Below are 19,736 nucleotides of genomic sequence, written 5' to 3' on the forward strand. Positions count from 1 at the left end.
GGTGTGTGTGTGTGTATTTCAGAAGCTCTCTGTAATTTAACTCCACTGATCATGACTGAAAACCGCGGAGAGTGTGGCTCACATCACATAATGAGGCCTGTAAACTTAAAGCCACACCGACTGCAGCGTGCACTTACACAAATCTCTTAAATGTCTTCTCTGCTGCCAATCCGGAGACATACAACATGTTTGTTTTGTTTTGTTTTTTTAAAATTATTTCTGGAAAAACCACCGTCTGACAGTTTTTAACAGTTTAAAAGAAAAAAATTGTTATGAATGAAGGGTTACCCGAGGATAAAATGTACAACCTCCAGTCAACTACAACCCTGTTTCATAACGCGTGACATAAGATGACATTATATGACCGTAACATGACATAACTTGAACGTATACTGAAATATTCTGTAAGATGTAGAAGTTTAACATACCTTACTTACCATTGCACAAAATACAATAACATGCAATTACAAAATGACTGTAACACACCAAGACACGACAAAAACTTACCAAAACATGACCTAACATGACACTTACAGATACATCATGACATAAACATAGTATGACTTTAAGATAACCTCACTATACAATACTGTATCATAACATAACACAAGATGATTTAAACACATCGTACCATAACATAACATGACAAAGTGACATTAATATACAATGCTACGTTATACAATATTAATGATACGACACTATATACCATAACAACGCATGACAAGACATATTTTCCATATCTTACTATGGCATGACATTAATATACCATGCAGCAACACAACATAATATGGCATGATATAAACCTAACATGATGTCAACATACCAGACTATGACAATGTAATATTTACATTTTAGAGCATTTACAGGAGCAGTGTGGGGATCAGTGTCTTGCCCAAGGATACTTCGACAGGCAGACCAGGAGGAATCGAACCAACAACCTCCTGATAACAAGATGCTGGATGCTTACTGAGAGAAAAACTATACTACGACACGGCTTAAAACATACAACAACACGGCACGGAATAATATAGCAGGTTATAAACATACCATGACACGACATGACATAAAAATATCACCTATAAACCCTCAATTAAGAACATCACCAAGAAAAGTGCTGCTGCTTTGTATTATTACAGCAGTCACACACATAAAGAATATGAGTTTCTTTGACAAATCCTCTTGTGTAATTTCCGGCTCTCCTGCATACGACTGAAGCGACACTAGTGTGGAAACTTTAGGAGTCCTGCCATTTTTCAGGGCCTAACGTACTCATATCCCCTCACAACTTGCACCGCAGTCCTACATGTAAATTATACTGATTAGAAAAGGAAGCACAAGAGTCATTAAAAGTGATTATGGGTTTAAATGTGTAGGTCTAAAAATATATAAGGACTTGAGGTAGGACTACTATGTAACTTCTATATGGTGTCGTGTACGTTGAAGGTCCTTGAACCAAACACCCGAATAAATTACAGACCTACATAACTGTGTATTTGTGCGTAACGTCAAGCATTTAGAAACTTGACTGTTCACTCTACACCTAGAAAGGTTTTTCCCCTCAGACGTGCTCATTTTGTGCCGGTAAAGAGGCCGAAGAGCCGTCTAGAGATGACTCCTTTCCTGTTGTGCAACGACTCCTATTAGCTCTGTTGGTCATTAAGTGGCTGTTTTGCTGGAGGGGGCGACCTTTTGAAGTGCACTTTTCAGCAAACCAGGCACTTTTCTGTCACGTGAGTCGACACACAACGTGATGGTTTCCCCCCTCTCGGAGGGGATGTTTGCATGTTTCAGTGTTTTGTTGTTTTTCTTGAATTCCTTTCAACATAACTGACGTACAACAAGTTGCCCAACACATAAATAAGTAACTAGAACATAGATTCTCTCTTGCTAAATGCTTTATCATATCACATGTCACATCAACCTGAGAATCCCTCGACAGTAATCTTCTTTATCTCTAATCCAGTAGAATATCTCAACATCTACTAAATGGTTTGGTGTAAATTTGTCCCCAGATAATGAATCCAATGCAATTAACAGTGAACACGGCAAACACTCACGCTGATGTCATGGCTGTAGACTCTTAAACTTTTAGTAAAAAAAACTGAAGAGAGCATTTTTATTATTCTATATAAGTGGGTGACCCTCTGTGACAGTGGTTCCCAAATGGCGTGCCGTGAACCTATTATTAGTCAAATGCTATACCCTGAAAAAGCATTTTAAAAACCTTCCAGGAAACTGAAAACAAGAGGCTGTTTTGCACGGCTATGATTACAGGTGTGCCTTGAGATTTGATCACCTCTGGTCTAAGGTATAAAAACAAATGCTTTTGTAAAAGGACTCTGGAGTGCTCTTGCTTTAACATCAGCCCTCTGACAGCTCAGTGAGAAATATATCACCCCTCTACGACTTGTTCTCAGTGTAGAAATGATGATACGTGACTGACCGCAAAAAACCAAATGTCTCTTTGGGTCTGTTTTTATTTAGGAGTTAAAAAAAACCAGGAGCGGTACAAGGGCTGATGATCCAAACTGATTTTTATAAACATGTTTCACACAATATTCAACGAGGAATATTTAAGAAATGTCATCAGGTGTACGTAGAAGCAGAGTGGAGGCAATACAGGCACCTAACATGTTTCAGTGTCTTCATCAGGTCTCCAAACATGTGGCTGAAACATGTTTGCCATTGAGCCATCACTACAATAAAGACTTAAAATTACGTACTGTTATATTTGGAGAGTCTGGATATCTTCATTGTATCACACAGAGGAACCAGTGATTTACTTCTTCAGTGTTTTTATTCATTTTGTAAAGGCTCAGGAATGCATATTTATGTTTCTGTGTGTTGTGATCTCGTTATCAATTCAATTCAACGGTCACTGCTGCAGTTTGAGAAGCAGAGAGGTGATCGTCCTCCCTTCCACAGGCTCTTGTGGTGGTTAGGTAAAGGGATATCACTCCCTACTGGCCGTAACGTGCAACTAAAACTGGGTCTCAGGGTTTTAAGAGACCGAAATCAGGCTCAGGTGGCCCATTAACAGGCAGGTCACAGTCTTTGTTTCCATCAGATGTGTTTGTCTTGTTCACGCGTGGCCGACCCACTGCTGACCCTCCGCTGGTGAAACTCTGGATAAAAGTGTCAAGCGCATGACGACAGTCAGGCTGGAAAATATTAAACCCTGACACAAAGAACAGGATGAGTTTTCTGTTTCTCAAGTTCCAGCTTTAAACATTCACAGCAATACATTTTTTTAAAAAAACACGTCACTCTGACAGCAGCTTTGATTTCTAAAACATAAATGATCTTGTATATCTCAGCCTTGATGCCAATGATTTAATGATTTGTATTTACATTAGTTGCTTTCACACCTTAATATGTGAAAACGTGAAAATGTATTCAGACGTTCCAACAGTCAGACAGATAACACCTCAAACGCTCTGCTATATATATTTCTTTTCCATACCAGAGGTTGCCGTTGCTCAGCAATCGTTTCCGGCCTCATTTATTCCAGGAAATAATTACACGTGTAAAGTTTGCTGCGTAGAATTCAGGCAGTTTAATTTCTCTCTTTAATAGCAGCGTGTACTTACAGGATTTAATTACCAGTGAACTCAATGTGACGTGAGCTTAATACAGGCACCGTTAGTGTTGCATAACGTGGACGCAGAACACAACTCGCTGTGGAAATTGTTCGTTGTTGTTCTGCATCGGATCTCTGAACCACAGTCTCATCTCACAAACACTGATTTTTCTGTTGCAGCTTCAGTGTTCTTCATTATTTGTGTATAATACATTTATAAAAGTGCTTTCTTTAGTGTGAACTGGCCCAGTGATTTCACAGTGATAGTGCTGATAGCAAAGATTTTTTTCTCCCCCCTCCCAGACTTGATACTCGTTGGCTTGTTTCTGAGAGAGAATCTGACTCCCCCCTCCTTCGATCAGCGGATGATCTGGTACACCACGTCGCCGACCTGCAGGATGCCCGTCTGCTTCACGACGTGCAGCTGTCCAAACAGCGGAGCCGACTTGTAGATGTGCTTCTCGGATGGTTTGCACAGACGATAACTGCGAAAGAATCGTCATGAGAGAGCGTTTAAGGGACATGAAGGGTTTGAGATCAGACAGGAAAAGAGCCTTCTATGAGTTTATGTAGAAAACTGATGTAAATATTTTAGCCTAGTCGTAATAAATCAAAATGACATTTGTTAATTTTTTGGTCAGCAGCTCTCTTGTAATTTTGAGTTGAAAGCTGTCGAGCTTTCTGAAACTCGGTCCCATAATAATATATTCTTCTTCTTAAAGTTGCAGCAGAGCAGACAAAAAGGTACAGTTACTTTTTAACCACAACTAGTAAATGTTTCAAACAAGCCTGATCAAAAAAAACAAAAAAACAAACAGAGTCGCCCAAATGTGATCTGGCAAAGCAAAATTAAATGATCACGTTACCTTTTCAGTGTTTCCAGAGGCTCTTTTCTGGAGATTACACCAGTTTCAGGGTCAACTGTTGTGAAAACGCATCTGGAAACAACAGGAACAGATACGTGTGATCAATCCCATTGATCCTAAATCTCCACAGTTAGAAACACAAACTCATGCACTTCAAATGAGAATCATCTGTGAATCTAATCTGCGTCCAGGGGCACCACAGCGGTGACTGCGACGCGGCTTTTGGATTGATTGTTCTCGATAAATGAAGATGAATCTGCCTCTGATTAAAATCTGTGTTGAAGCATCAACTGTGTTACCGTCCACATGACATTACACGCTGCAGCCTCACGCTGCCAATCTGGAGCTCTTCCCATGAATCCTGAGAGAGAAAAAAAAACAGCAAAGCAAAGCAGTTGGTTTTTTGAGTTGGGAGATAAAATTAGTCCACGCTGCTCACACTGAAAAGGGCAAAGTATTAGTCAGAAGTAAAGGACCAAATGATCATTTCTCCAAACAGGAGGGAGAAGAAAACAGAACCTCACGGGCTGCAGTGTGGAGAAATACTGGATCTGTTATCCTTTAATAACATTTGTGGTTCTAATCTAATCGTAGCATCCCTTTCTGGTGTGTTTTTCTTTGTCTGTGTGCTCTTCAAGAAATCGGAAATATTTGTAGATAAAACAGCTAAAAACAACACACCTCCTCGAACGCTTGGCAGTCACTTATGACGATGTTCGGGCGGAAACGCTCCACCGTCACGTCCTTCTCCAGCTTGCTGCTGAGATCTTTCACAGAGGACTCGGACAGCAGCATCACAGGTCCTACATCTGGGTAGGCAACTTGCTAGATGTGAAAAAGTAAATATGATTAAAGAATGCAATAATCAGAAGAACAATAGCTGTCCGCATCCAGCCTGTGTACCTCGGACTTTGGGAAAAGAGGCTCAGTTTCCACTGACAATCTGGCTTTCATCTGAGGTTCGAAGTGCACCAAGCGAAAGGTTTGCCCCGTCCCCAGATAATCTGTGAGCCAGCGAGACGCTTCGTCGCCGCAGTCCCGTCCCTGAATGTTGTCGCCAAACACTCTGCAGCCAAAAAAACAAAACAAAACAGGAACCATTCAAACAAGACTGCAATCAGAGCTGCAACAAAAGTAAATATGGAAAAAGACTTGCTCTAAAATGAGATCTAATAATCTTGTTAAATCTTTAAAGGATAAAAAGTCAGGTGAAGTTTTGTTGTCAACAAAACATTTCTTTTTTTTCTTTTTATTTCTGCACAGAAGTTGCAGCAGCATTTGACAGCTGATCTGGGAAATCCAAGTCACTGGAAGCCCCAAGGTCCAAATAAAGTTGGCGCTCAGCCCGCCTGAAGCGGACGCAGGTGCTCAACCACATGACAAGTGTGTAAATACTGTCTTGCATTACGCAGGACAAGCTGTATGGAGCCATTTTGTGTTTTTATTTGGTTGTTCCCATGTACTTTAGTTGTTTCTGCTGCGACACTGTTTTGCTCTAAAGCTCCAGAAATGTTTTGTGGACTACAAAACTTCACCTGACTCTCCATTTTTCAGGGTTGTGTGTCGATAATGATTGAATTTTAATTTTTGTGCAAACTTTTTCTGTGACCAGCTGCAGAGGAGTGATCTCTTTCCCCGTGTGTCATGTCTCTCTACACTGTCAAATAAATGAAAATCAGAAAAAGACTGTGGAGCCAGAGTGAAATCCGGATGTGAGACCTGCAGTTGAGGACCGGGTTGTCGGCCTGTTTGAAGGGGAACCGCAGCTCCTCCATGTTTGGTCCGTTGAGACAAACGTGACCTCCCTCGCAGGTCAGAGACACCAACACCAGGCGAGGCTGCTGTCTGCCCGTCACCATGTGACCGTCATCTTTGACCACCAGCCAGTGACTGCACACAAAACAAACACAACTGAGGATTGTCCTCATTTGCAACATTTGGCATCCCTGGATCGACGCCAGCATCCAGACAGCAAACCTGCACTCTGAACGCAGGAAAGTAAACAACAACAGACTGATGACATCATGTGTTGTCAGTCATACAGCAGCAGAGGAATCCCAGAGTTTCATGAAGTCCCGCTTTGTTTTTCATGGTATCTGACCTTGAACATAACGTGGGTAATTCCCTCACAACAGCCAGCAGGGTTAAAGATTCGGGTTAGGGTGCAAAAGCTGCTGAATGTAATCTAAAGTCAAGGGGCACAAAATGGCACAAATAAAAGTCTAGAAAGTATTTTTGTTCATTTTCAGAGTCACACTATTTCTGTGTAGCAGTGAGACATGATGATAAAAAAATATAACTCCTGTCAAGTCGAGGAGAGCTTCGTGGTCATCACGACCTAATGAGAAAATGACTTTCTTCTGGAAAAAGACTAAATAGATATGAATATTCAAAGAGATCAAAATTATAGGACACATTTAAATCGCCTTTGTGGGCTTTACAATCTAAAGAAAACTAGAATATTTTAAATAAAAAAGATGGCAAGATGAGTAAAACTCTTGAAATAGCATCTCATAATTTGGACCTCGAGTATATCTTCACTTTGAGCAGCCATTTTTGTGTTATCATTCCTTATATTTAACATTTAAGAGACACCAGATGTATTGAAAACCCTCTGATAGTAAAATGGTAAATTAGGATGCTGCAGGTAAAAATGTGACCTGGTTCAAAATATGAAAAGTGAGTTTAATAAGGCAGATTCTGATCAAAAGTGGGCGCTTAAAAGTATCAATACAGCTGCAAGATTTCATAGTTTGATGCAGATATTTATTTTCTATTCATGTTGTATTTCTGATTTCTGACACCCACGTGGATTTTCATGCATCTTTCCGAATCAGACTTCCTTCCAGGTCCAAACAGCTCGAAAATCTATAATAATGCATCATATTTTATTGCTGTGCTTTTTTTTTTTTTTTAAATGCACGTGTTACGTAATCAAACGTGCACTGTGAACTGTAGTGGTGTAAAAGTTGTGCTGAACACACTGGACAGAATAAAATCAAGTGAATATATTTGGTTTTTTTTTGTGACCATGACTGTGACAAACACTAAATCTTCAGCTGGACACACTCACCGATCCTGCAGCTCTCCGAACTTCAAGCCGAACTTCTGGCACTCTGCGAGCGCCACAGACGCCGCTCTGCCAGACTTGAGAGGGTGAATGAGGAGCTGCGACACGACGCCTACACGAACAAGCTTTTCTGGCTTTCGCAGATATTTATATCCGAGGCCAAATCCCAGAAAAGCAACGCCGGCTCCACCGATCAGAAGAGCGGTTGTCTTACGCTGGGCCAGCGCGTCCACGACCAGCGCTTTCAGGTCCATTTTACAGCCCGAACAGACTTTCTGCACGACCACTGAACTTTCACAGGGGGAGGCTCTGCGTGTGACGTTCAGGGACCCTCGTACACAGACGCCAATAACTAAAAAGGAGCAATTCACAAACAAAATAACGCAACAAAAGTTCTGGGATCAGTTGTAAACAGGAGTAAACACAAGCTGTGGTAGATTCGCAATAAAAAGAGCAAATTTACATTCATGGAAAAGTTGTTTTATTTCTGCAATTAATATATTCAAGATTAATTACCCTTTCTTAATTTATTTTGCTTACAGCTCATGAAAATCAAATATCCAGCATCAAAATATAATAAAATATTACATAAGACCGATCACAAAAAAAGATTTATAATACAGAAATAACTTTTTCCATGATATTTTATTTATTTATTTATTTTTAGATGTCCCTATTGGTCGATTGATTATCTGCCTGGCCAACTATCAGATCTGATATACAACATTTTCCTGATTATTGGCATCTGCTTTAAAAATAAGCTGATTTCAAATTGCACTCATATGTCTCTGGTGGGGGCATGTTACCTGAAAAATAACTAGTAACTTAAGTTACTAATTTAGTGTTTGCACATAATTTAAGAATTGTATAATGTAACCAAAATAAAACTATTAATTCGTTGATTCTAGTGAGTAAAAAGTACAATGTTAGAGTACAAGTAACTCTAAATTGTACTTGTACATGTCAAAAACTACCATAAAATACTATATATATTAAGTGTATGGAAAATAACTATTTGTGGGTTTTTGGTTCTGTTAAAGAAACAGCAGCATCGTGTAAACAAACTGGTATTTAAAGCATTAAAATCCTAAAAATGAATGAATGTTTGGTTGTTATTATCGGGGAAAAAAAGAGCTTACATTTGAATGTTTGATTTTCTGCCATTACATTGATTATTTTTTTTAAAGCAGCTTCTGCTGTAATAAGTGTTTTCAACACATGAAGTTAGCGTACATGTCCAACATATTGCTGCTTAGGCCTTCACCAGAGAAATATGCCTTGTCATGCAAGTAGGTAATCAGCTTTATTCAGTGAAATACATTAGTGGAAAAGATAAAAAAAAAAAAAAAACAGGCTTCCTCACTTTTCATTTTTCTAAAAACGGAGAAGAAAGCGAGTGACGTGATGCCACAGTTGACCTTCTCAGTGGAACTATTTTTGTCTTTGACATAGATACTCAGGTCTATGGCCAAAGTAGAAAACAGCAGATGCTCCAGCCACAGGGGGTCAATACAGGGATTTGTCGAATGGATACTCCTTCTGTTGCTTTTCTGTGCACATCTAATGGCTGAAGGCAGATTTACAGGCAGCGGGCCAGCCATTACAAGCTGGTTTGATGTTGCAGTGGCAAGCAAATTTTGATGAGGGGACAAACTCGTAATCACTCCCTTTCTCACCAACTGAGACTGTGAAGTTATGATTCTGCTCCGGTCGATTGTGTTTTTACACAGGTATCAAGATTTCCTTGTTGTTTGACTCATCACTCACCTTCATGATGCAGCTCATTGACAAACTACTTTCATACTGAATCGTATATATATATATCAGTTTATTGTTGATTTCAGGCTGGATGTAGTATGTAAGAGTTGACGTGGGATCACAAGTAGATGTTGGTTTTTTTTTTCATTTTGAGGTGTAACAAGCCAAAATAATTGGGAATCCCTGATTGTAAAGCGTTTCTTACATCCAGTATTATATTCCAGCCTTTTTTTAAACTGGCCTTTGGTGAACATATTCCACAGATGGCAGCATGACTCCACACAGAAACACGAAGACTCTCCAAAACAACAACAACATAGTCAGTGTAATAAATGGAGGGACAAACATGTTACAGAAGGGAGGAAAGAGAGTGTTACAACACTGTACGGTATCCCTGTAATGAATGTTAAAGGGCAAGGTCGCATAGAAATGAAACTTCAGTCGCCTCCATGTTGATGCTGCAGCATTCTCCCAAACAACTGAAGTAGATGGAACATGGAGCCATTTTACTTTTCTTTTGTTCCAGAAGTTTCCAGGTGAAACTTCACCTGACTTTCCATCAGCAGGAGAGTTACTTTTATTTTCATTTTTGCATAAACGTGCCCTTTAACAGTGTTCAGGTTTCAGCTCAGTGGCTTCCCGTGTCCACTGATTAGAAATCATGTTTCTAGGATTATTACGTTTGTTTCCACTGACACTTTAAAAAAAAAAAAAAAAAAAAAAATGCAATTCCTCAACCAGTGCCTGGTGTCTCCTGGAAAATGTGTCAATACTAATTTCAGAGATCTCCATTCATTTAAAGCAACACTATGTGACATTTTCCCCTTAAAAAATAACTGCTTCATGTCTTGTAACAGGGTGAATAGTGTCCCTATTACTTGTTTCTGTGGTATGTAACTTGAGTGAGACGGTAGTTTGGACCTATGTTACGTCTGACAAATGCATTCACGTCAGCTGTGTTGTACTGTGAAACTGTGGGTGGCGCCAAATCACACAAAATGTGAATTTCTTTTCAATCTTCATGATGCTGAATCATGCTTGCTTGTAAAAAAAAAAAAAAAAGATGTTTATGCACCTTTATATGCTGAAAGCTCTAGGTTACACTAAAAATTAACTGGAGTTAATGTAGTGGAAGTTTCCTGGAAACTTTTATTAAATTATTTTATGATTATAGACCCGTATTAAAACATCTGGCTTTATAAATATGTGCCAAATATTAGTGATGTGCTGGTGGCCTGACAGAAAACACAACATCAAGACCTTTTTTCAAATTACTGCTGAAATGTTCCCATCATTTTGTCCACCCTCTGCCTGCTTGTCACCACATGATGATGATGACGATGAGCTAAATATAACAAAAAATACATACCGCCACAAACGATGACATAATGATACACCGCCATACTTTGCGCTCGTGACTAACCTGCTGTAGGTTGTCCGGAACTGGACTTCAGTCAGAATTCACAGGGGGACACCATCTGGACCGAACAGTCTTTTCTATACATTCAGCAGGCTTTTCTCACACCGTACATGTTGATGAGCAGCATGGAGACGGTTACAGCACATGACTGCGTCTTATACAGAACTTAAAGTGTTTAAAAAATATATATTTTATTAAGCTTTTCTGTAATTTATAATCCATTTATCTGGTGATCAGCCAGTAAAACAACAGTAAAACTGATAAAACAGTCAGAGGTTTCTGGATTAAATATCCATCTTTTTAATGTTTTCTGGGTGAAATAGTACAGTATATTTTTTTTTTTAACTACATGCAATATGCATGATTGTCTCAACCGTGCACACCTCCCTTGGCAAGTTAAGATAAAAAAAAAAATGTTTTTTTGACATTTATTTCAAGTACTCTGTGTTGTGTTCAAGTACAACTCGTGTTTTTTTTTTAAAAAAACAACATTTTATTGTCCCAAGTAAAACAGAATTCATGCGAGTGCATGTAGTCCTACTTCAAATCTAATACAGTACTTGCATGTAAGTGTATAGGCTGTTGTTTCTGGGTCACTTATTGTTAAAAGCATGTCAAAAGCATGAAGCATCATAATCATCATTTTTCTTTCATCATCGTGTGCAAATAGAACTTATATGTCAGCAATTTACAGTACAGTCACAATGAGTCCATTTCCTTAATACAGGTCATATCAGTGTGTCGAAGGCCCGGTTCAGAACTGGTGTTAACATCCGACCTGAGGGATAAGATCACAAGTGGACAGATATAAACTCGCCAATTAACACTTTAAATGACTTTTTACATGCACCTCGTGTGATCTTTTGTCATTAAATCTCACTTTCAAATGCAAATGTATGTTTTTCACATATATATCTTCATGTGTAACGTTTGCAGAATTAACAAGCAGGCACAAACAGTTAAGAATGTGTTGTAGACAGTGTTTTTTTAAGGGAATCTGTAAGTAGTTACTATTAACTGTATTTGTATCTTTATGTTTTGTGTTTAATTTCGAATTTACAAGAAGCCACTAATGATTTGGAAATTGCTGTAGCTGTGTCTTTTAGAATCATGCGATTTGGTAATGGAGCCTGGCGATTAAGCTGTTACCACACTCCTTTGACAAATCACACAATTTAGAGAGATACTGAGTGAGAAGAAACGTGTGAAGTTGTAGATCAAGCTGTTTTTCCTTCTAAAGTGACAGTTTGACACAGCGCCTGTCTGCTTCTTTTTATTTATTTATTTTTACAAATACAGTAGCACAGCAGTGACTAATATGGACTACTTCTTCGTCGCCTGTGGAGGAAGTTCCCAGACTCCCCTAAAAAATTGCGCAATTTTGTAAATGTTGCGTAAGGAGAAAGTGTATAAAGTTTGTGAAATGATGTCTATGACAAATGCTTAATCATTTGGGCCTTTTTGTAAATTCGGCAAATGTCACACATGAAGATAGTTCATTCTTCATGTAAAAAAACAACATGTCTATTTGTATGTAAACATGTTTTTATGCATATAGAGCAGGGAAGTAAGATCCAGTCACAAGTGGTCACTGGAGACGCATGTTAGTACCAGATCTGAACAGGGCCAAATAAACACCACACAAGATAAGATACTCTACTCGTAAGTAGTTTTTGGCATTTGTTTTATGTCCACTGTGTGTCACAGGGGCGGTTTTCCACCCAACAAGGCGAAACAATACATGGCGGAAAGTCAAAAATGAGAAATCCACCTTCAGATATTCAGAATATCATCAATCTGTGATCTATAAATCTTACAATTCATTTTCCAGCGCCCCCACACTCCCGTCGCCCTGACTTATGTAATGTTTCTTCAGCTGGGGCCAGTAAGTACAATTCTGAGATATTTGTATTTATACTTGACCTTTATCTTGAACTAAATTGTAGCTGCCACAAATAAACTTAACATAATGTCACATCATGTCGCTACTGAAAAAAAACACACCAAAATAGGCCCTTTTTCCATCAATCAGAGAGACTCTACGTCCTTTGTGGCATAACTGTGTGTGATTGACATCCATTGTCCAAACAGATAAAACTCCCTCCCATCTGTCACTCCGAAACTGCTCCCTAAAAATAGTTTGCATCTAGGCTACGGTTTGATCCAGATGTGATTGGGAAAGCTCTGCAAACTTCACGTCTGAAAAGCTGTGTGAAGTCAGAGTTCTGTGAAGCCTCGTTCTCCTCCAGGTCCAAAGAGCAGAGAGGAGAAATAGATTCATAAACCAGACATCTGACAGAGAATCATTAACCACGCTCAGCGACCAATCTGTAATCTATTTTTCTGCACCTGGTAGGCTGAAAGCTTTAAAGGAATATTTCAAAAATTCTGTGAAAATGTGTTGTCTTGAGGAAAGTTCTGCTTGCTCTGTGTATCACAACGATAGAATATAACCACTAGGTGTTTGCTTTTGTCATCCACCGTTAAATTTCTGTTTTTGTGTGGGCACCTGTGGTTTAAAGGAATTGTGCCTGAAATAATGAAGCCACAGCCAAGACACAGTTTAGAGGTGTTGGTCGAGGTATTTTGGACAGTTTATCTGTTTCCCCCGTTTCCATTTTGCTATTCTTAGCTAAGATAATGATTCACAGCTATTACAGTGATATCAATCTCGTCAGCGGAAGAAACACGTCTTCAATCTAAATCGCAGAAATGTCGAACTATTCCTTTAATATTGCAATCGCTGTACCGGTCAAGTAACCACATGTTTGGCGCGTAGTTACTCAAGTGCCAAATGGTGATGAATGTTACCAACCCTGCAGCGAATACCAGGCCTGTAAAATGAATCATGTTCGGTTTTTGTTGAGATCCTCAAAGCTGTTGATTCAACCTGATGGTCTTTTTTTTTTTTTTTTTTTTCTTTTTTCTGAAGCTGCGATCCGTCGTGTTGTTGTGTGCTTCAGTCAGCGCTGGTGAGTGTCTACTTCTGTCATAATGCAGTTTTTACTGTGTTTGGGGTATGTCATCGTGATTCTTTGAACCTCTCCACTTGTGACGTTACATAATTTTGCAGTGTTTGTGGCTGATGCACCAGAAAATTTTGGGCAGAGCGCGCTGAAAATCCCCAACAACAGAGGCAGCTACACAGGGAATGAGTCACCACGCAGATACCAGTGTGTGTCAGCTCTCATGAAGTTCTGAAAATCACGAGTTGTGTGTATATATGTTCTGAGGGGCCGGAGGGTGAACGGATGCCGCATCAGTCACAAATGCAAATAACACAAGAAAAAACAACTGACACTACAAAGTACAGCCTTCAAAAACATCCCCCCTCCCCCGAATTGAATCATTAGTTATGAGATTATTTGCAAAAATTCTGCAGAGCTGTTGTCTAAGAAGATTCAGCTTTTAACGGCTCAGCTGACTGAACCGGTTCTGCCAGTGTGCGATCACCTAAAAGTTACGGTTACTCTTCACACTCGGCCTCCAACTGACAATCATCTATGAGATTATTTTCACAGATAACCCGATGAATCATTCCAGCTCAGCACAACTTCCCGGAGCACAAAGTGACATCTTGAAATTGCTTCTTGTTTTAGAAACGGCCGAGTGCTAAACCCAAATTCTATATAAAGTTTGCTGTCATAAATCACAAAGAAAACAGGCCAGCTGCCAGGATGAAATGTTGGCAATGGGGTTAGACACAAAGCCAGTGACTGCAGTTTGAGACAGTGTTTCAACAACTAGGTACTTTTGACAAGGGACTGTGGCATTTCAACATTTGTAGGCAAGACATCACTGTATATTTTGCACAGTGACCGAGTGTTTCTAACGTCAAACCTCAGCACATCTTTTCCTCGGCCTAATCAAGCATTTTTTTTTTTGTGCCAAGAGCTAACTGGAGCACAAGAACAGCATTATCACAAGATGACATTGAAAATTAAACCAAAAAGAGGGGAAAGTCTCGACATGAAGTAACAGAAAGTTGGAACAGAGACCGTATCTGTGGTTGGCAGCCACAGAAGAAGACGCAGTGCAACAAGTACAGCAGGTTACGATGACTTCCAGGCAAAAAGGTCTGTAGATCAGGAGAAATATGATAGAGTTATTACCACAGGAGTGTACTGGTAAAATTAGGAAGATTGGTGAATTTTACCAGGAAGATGTTTGGATAATGATGGAAACAAATCAATTAATCGGTTGGCAAAAAATAATCTCTTCTTTTCAAACGACTCAGTGATTAATCAACTAATCGGTTGCAGCTGTGCTGTGAACCACAAGTGCTGCGGCGCCTTCAGCTGCAGTGACCCACAAAAAAAGCATATAGGACGCCCCTGAATACGACCTCAAACATCCACACACGGCGAGTTGTGCTCTTTCTTCTCAATCTGAGTAAGACTGTGCTGTTTACGGTACCGTACGAGCTTTTCCCTTTTGCGTGTCCTACAGTTGGTTTACTGGGATTATAGCACCACAAACATCTACTTGCAGTCACGTCCTTGCGGTGAGGACTGCCAAGTATCTGTTGTCCGCTTGGCAGTATAGACACATTGTGCTGTACTGAGAGCTGCTGTATGGGAAGGCTAGACGGAGCTGCGTCTCTTAAACACCCTGAAGGGAGAGAGAATGTGTAGGCCTGTTGTTATGGAGCTTATGCTCGAACACTGACGTGGACTGCAGACGCAGCCTGTCGACGAGGGCTCCATGTAGTGAGGACAGTTACTGTTCTGCTGCAGGTAGGCATCGGAGAACGTCAGCTCCTGAGGGATCATGGTGGAGCCCTGCAGCTTCTCCTTGCTCCTGTACCACAGGCAGGAGCAAATAGTCTGGAAATGCAGCACCTCGGTGTAGACACCTTTTAAATCTTTAGCCTTTGCGGTGTCGTCTGCTACAGGTGTGGAAGAGGTGGAGGCCGAGATGGGCAACAGACGAGCCACCTCTCCTCTGGGCTTGTTCACGGACATCAAGGCCCGCTGCTTGGCGTCCCTGCGCTCGTCCTCGGTGTTCATGGTCAGGAAGCGAAGCACCACCAGGTTGAGGAACGCTCCGATCACCGTCAGGCCCATCAGGATGTACACAAAGCAGAACGCCACGTACCGAGGGTCGTTCTGCAGCGCGTCGTCCCTCTGCAGAGCCACATAGTCTCCGAACCCGATGGTGGTGAGCGTGATGAAGCAGTAGTAAAAGGCGTGGAGGAAGCTCCATCCCTCGCAGTGGGAGAACGCCGCGGCCCCCACGCACAGGGTACTCATGCAGGAGAAGAAGCCCACCGTCACCATGTTTGCCATGGAGACCTCGGTCTGACGCATTCCCAGGCACTTCTTGGCTTGGTGCAGCAGGTACCTGACGAACGTGTTGATCCGCTCACCCAGGCTCTGGAACATGACCAGGGTGAGCGGGATCCCCAGGAGGGCGTAGAACATGCAGAACACTTTCCCTGAGTCGGTGCTGGGCGCCGCATGGCCGTAACCTGAACGAGAGGACATCACAGTATTACACCTCGGACACCGTGCACATGACGTGATTTGTTTTTGTAGTGCAAAGCTGCTTGATGATAAATAAAATAAAAAAGAATTGTGTTGTTGCTTGTCTAAAATCCACAGGCAACCAGCACACACGCCTACTACAGCCCATTAATGGAAAACCCACTCACACTACTCAGCTTGACTTTAACGTTGTGAATTAGCAGCTAGTTATTTTTAACTCCCACGCTGCTGTCAGCTGAGAAGCTTGTAAACACTAGAAATAAAAGAGAGAGGCATCACTGTCTTCACCTAAATTACCCTGAAGTGGCCTAATTGTGATGACACATACTGAGCCGGAGAGGAAGACGAGTCTTTGTTGTTTCTGTAATCTGCTGAATTTAGTGACAATCACACACCAATTACACCTGGTAGTGTTTTTTTTGTTGTTTTTTTAAAAGCCGATTCTGATACACTAGCAGAGTATTCTTAGATTTTACTGTTTAGGCAAAACAAAATAAAACAAACAAACCCCCCCAAAAAATGTCAGTGTAAGAAAGATATCAAAACATGCCACAACATCAGAATTAAACCGTCCACGGTGATGATCCAATTGTGATATGTCGTCCAGTGTTTAGGATTTATTGGCATCTAGCTGTCTTGTCTCATCCTCTTCCATACACTGGCTGCTAAAATCATGAATATGATGCTCCATTTCTGCCAACAGATCCCCCTAAAACCTACATAAATCACCTCTAAAACAACTCAAACTCTCTTGTTATTACCACTCGAGTCAGAGCCAAACATCGGATTTTTCAAATAATGAATAATTATTGATGCTTGAAAAAGTCTTGTGACAACACAGACTGCTGTGGACATATTTCCAAAAATCCTCCTCTAACACTCTGGATGGAAAAATAGTCTGTTTAGCTGCATGAGGATTTTTAAACCCTTTTCTGTCACGACAGTGCAAAAGCTGATCCAAACGCTCAGAGGCAGACAGGTAACAGAACAAAAGCACACAGGCGTAAGTACCAAACAAGAACAAAATACAAAAAAAGGACAACGCAGTCAGCAAATGTAGGTGAAACACGACAGGAAGACAGGACCAGAGAACAGAGATGCTGGGATGAAAATGGACAAACAAACAAAGAGAGAGGGGGAAAAAAACCACAGAGTTAAATACGCAGGGTGTGATTAAATAATGGGACACAGGTGGGGCAGGAAAACAGACAAAGACAGGAAGTGGAGAGTAAAGCACGACACAGGGGGATAATCTTTCAACATAAAACATAAAATCACAAAACTATAACTCAGGAGAGCGAAAACAAAAAACAACATAAAAATATCAACAACTTATTCATATAAAATACAAGTAATTATCTCATAAACTAGGCAAGGAGACGCCGATGCATATTTTAAATTCCACTCCAAGGAAAGGAAAAGAGCGTGAGAGAAACGTGAGAGGACATTCCTTCAGTCCACAACGTTTAACCCTTTGGCCTACAGCGAGCTACACCACGTGTCTGACACGCGGAAATGTAATCAGAGCACATCTTGACGTTTCTTCCGCAAAATAACAGATAAATATCAACTCACATTTCCTCTTCGTAAGTTCAAAAACCCACTTCCTGCACCACTGGTTTGCACCTCCATCAGTTGGGTGGACAGAATGATGCATAAACATTTTTAAAGAAGGGTTTTTATTAAAATTTTTTTTAAAAAAATGAGTGTTTACACAGACAACAATGGGCCTGAGGGGCAGTAAAACTCCTCAGACTTGGTTTAGGGTTTCACAAATTAAGGGAAAAATATGTAATTTGATCTTTATCTGTTCTTTGTAAGGAAACAAGAGGGGGGAACGACTTGAGAAACAGGTTGAACATCATTGTTATCGTGCAGATCGCTATCAGAGAACAGGTGTGTGCTTTTTAACAGTCGGGTGTTACAAAGATACACCAAAGGAAAAATCTGATGTTCAGTGCAATCGATCAATTGATTGTTGATCTACAAAATGTCAGAAAATACTAATTAGAACCATATTTCAGGATTGACTTCGAGACGAGGGATCTTATTTCAGGGTTGCAGCTCTCTCTCTTTTTTGTGTGTGTGCAGGGAATCAAATTCCCTCCAAAATTCCAGTGAAACAGAAAGAAAAGGCCCAACGTCGAGCTTCATTAAAAGGTCGTCTGGTGTTTCGTTTTTAGAAAGGTTGAGCTGTAACACGATGATTCATGCAGAGGTGAAAACTGTGGGAATTTTCCTCTTTTTTCCCTGGAATTCATTTATTAATAGAGCCCGACTGTATATGTGACTACCAGCCTGTCACACATGTCTCGGTTATCGGTTGTGAAAACTTGCAGAAAAGATGTCTGGGTGTTGTATCATGATAACATCAATCAATGATGACGTTTATCAAACTGTATAAATATCCGGTCTCCGGATCCGGATATATCAATATGGTTTTGCTCCCTAATATCGGTAAGTATTGTTAAGGCTGTATTCATTATTGGCATCTAATCAATTAATGTTGCAGCTCTGACCCAGAAGCACAAACTCAGACACAGTGGGACTCGATCATGACTCCAGTTTCTCTAAACATCTTTGCTCCGGCCCTGCGCTTCAGCATCGTCTCACGTCGAAATGAAGTAAAAGTCCGCTCACCTATTGTCGTAATCACAGTGATGGCGAAGTAAAAGGACCCAGCAAATTTCCACTGGACCCCTGCTTTGTGAGGTTTGAGCTGCAGCACGACGTGCTCCAGCTCCTCGAAGTTCTCTTTGGTCAAGTTGTATTTGCGCATGAGTTCGTACTTTCGGGCGTCGAGCCTCCTCTTGTGAGTTTTCTCCTGCTTCGACTCCAGGGTCTCGAACACGGCCGCTCCGACCACCAGGTAGGTGAGGATGCTGACGATGAGGGCGAGAGTCCGGGCGTTTTGTCTCTTCATGGTCGTAAATGAGAATAAAAAGCATCAAGTGCAGGTGGGAGCTGAGCGGAGCTGAGAGACTCGGTGCGACCTTCCTCCTGGCGGACTCCGGATCCAACAGAGGGGAGACTTTGGAGACGGAGCTGTTCTCTCAGCACCACCCCCACATCACAGTTGGGTTGCTACTGTATTTGGACTATTTGTCACCGACTTATATTTAGCCATGTGCGGGATAGAAACACAGGGCAATCCCACAGACGTACCAGAGGCGTCTCTTTGGAGTAAAAAAAAAAAAAATGCGCTCACCTATCCGGAGTTTTTTTATTTTTTTTACGCACAGGACAGAAACAGCTTTTCTGAGCCCGAACGAATAAACTGTTTGTGTTCTTCTTCATGCAGAGGTGCTTCCGCCACCAACAAGTAGTCCCCAACGCAGTGAAATAATCCCCTGGGCTGTGTGATTCATGTGTTCATTCACAGATAAAATATTTACCCAGTGGCTATTTAAACAGACTTCGCTCCATCGGCTCCACAAGTTGTCTAGCAACCTATAACCCTCCTCGTCCGTGTGCAAATATTTAAAAGTCACATCCTTTTCAGGTGAGCAGCCTGCGAGGGGTAACAAAAGAAAAGCAAGGGAGTGATTATGAAACA

General features: G+C 40.9%; 2 protein-coding genes across 3 annotated transcripts; both read right to left on the minus strand.

Annotated features, from left to right (window-relative positions):
• Nucleotides 1-3,318: 3,318 nt before the first annotated feature.
• On the minus strand, nt 3,319-8,907 carry marc1 (mitochondrial amidoxime reducing component 1). Of its 2 annotated transcripts, XM_037072664.1 has the most exons (8): nt 8,880-8,907; nt 7,520-7,868; nt 6,166-6,336; nt 5,350-5,512; nt 5,128-5,271; nt 4,746-4,807; nt 4,447-4,518; nt 3,319-4,065 (listed from the first exon to the last, which is right to left on the minus strand). In XM_037072664.1, exons 1-8 carry the CDS (start codon nt 8,884-8,886, stop codon nt 3,939-3,941), a joined length of 1,095 nt encoding a protein of 364 aa, XP_036928559.1. In that variant the 5' UTR covers nt 8,887-8,907; the 3' UTR covers nt 3,319-3,938. The 2 variants fall into 2 exon arrangements, with proteins under 2 accessions (XP_036928559.1, XP_036928560.1); XM_037072665.1 differs by lacking the exon at nt 6,166-6,336.
• Nucleotides 8,908-13,305: 4,398 nt separating this feature from the next.
• Nucleotides 13,306-19,545, minus strand: kcnk3b (potassium channel, subfamily K, member 3b). Its single transcript, XM_037072731.1, has 2 exons — nt 18,821-19,545; nt 13,306-16,164 (listed from the first exon to the last, which is right to left on the minus strand). Exons 1-2 carry the CDS (start codon nt 19,101-19,103, stop codon nt 15,278-15,280), a joined length of 1,170 nt encoding a protein of 389 aa, XP_036928626.1. The 5' UTR covers nt 19,104-19,545; the 3' UTR covers nt 13,306-15,277.
• Between the last annotated feature and the right edge of the window lie 191 nt (nt 19,546-19,736).

The sequence above is a fragment of the Acanthopagrus latus genome, chromosome 16 (genome assembly GCF_904848185.1).
Source record: "Acanthopagrus latus isolate v.2019 chromosome 16, fAcaLat1.1, whole genome shotgun sequence".
Taxonomy (NCBI): domain Eukaryota; kingdom Metazoa; phylum Chordata; class Actinopteri; order Spariformes; family Sparidae; genus Acanthopagrus; species Acanthopagrus latus.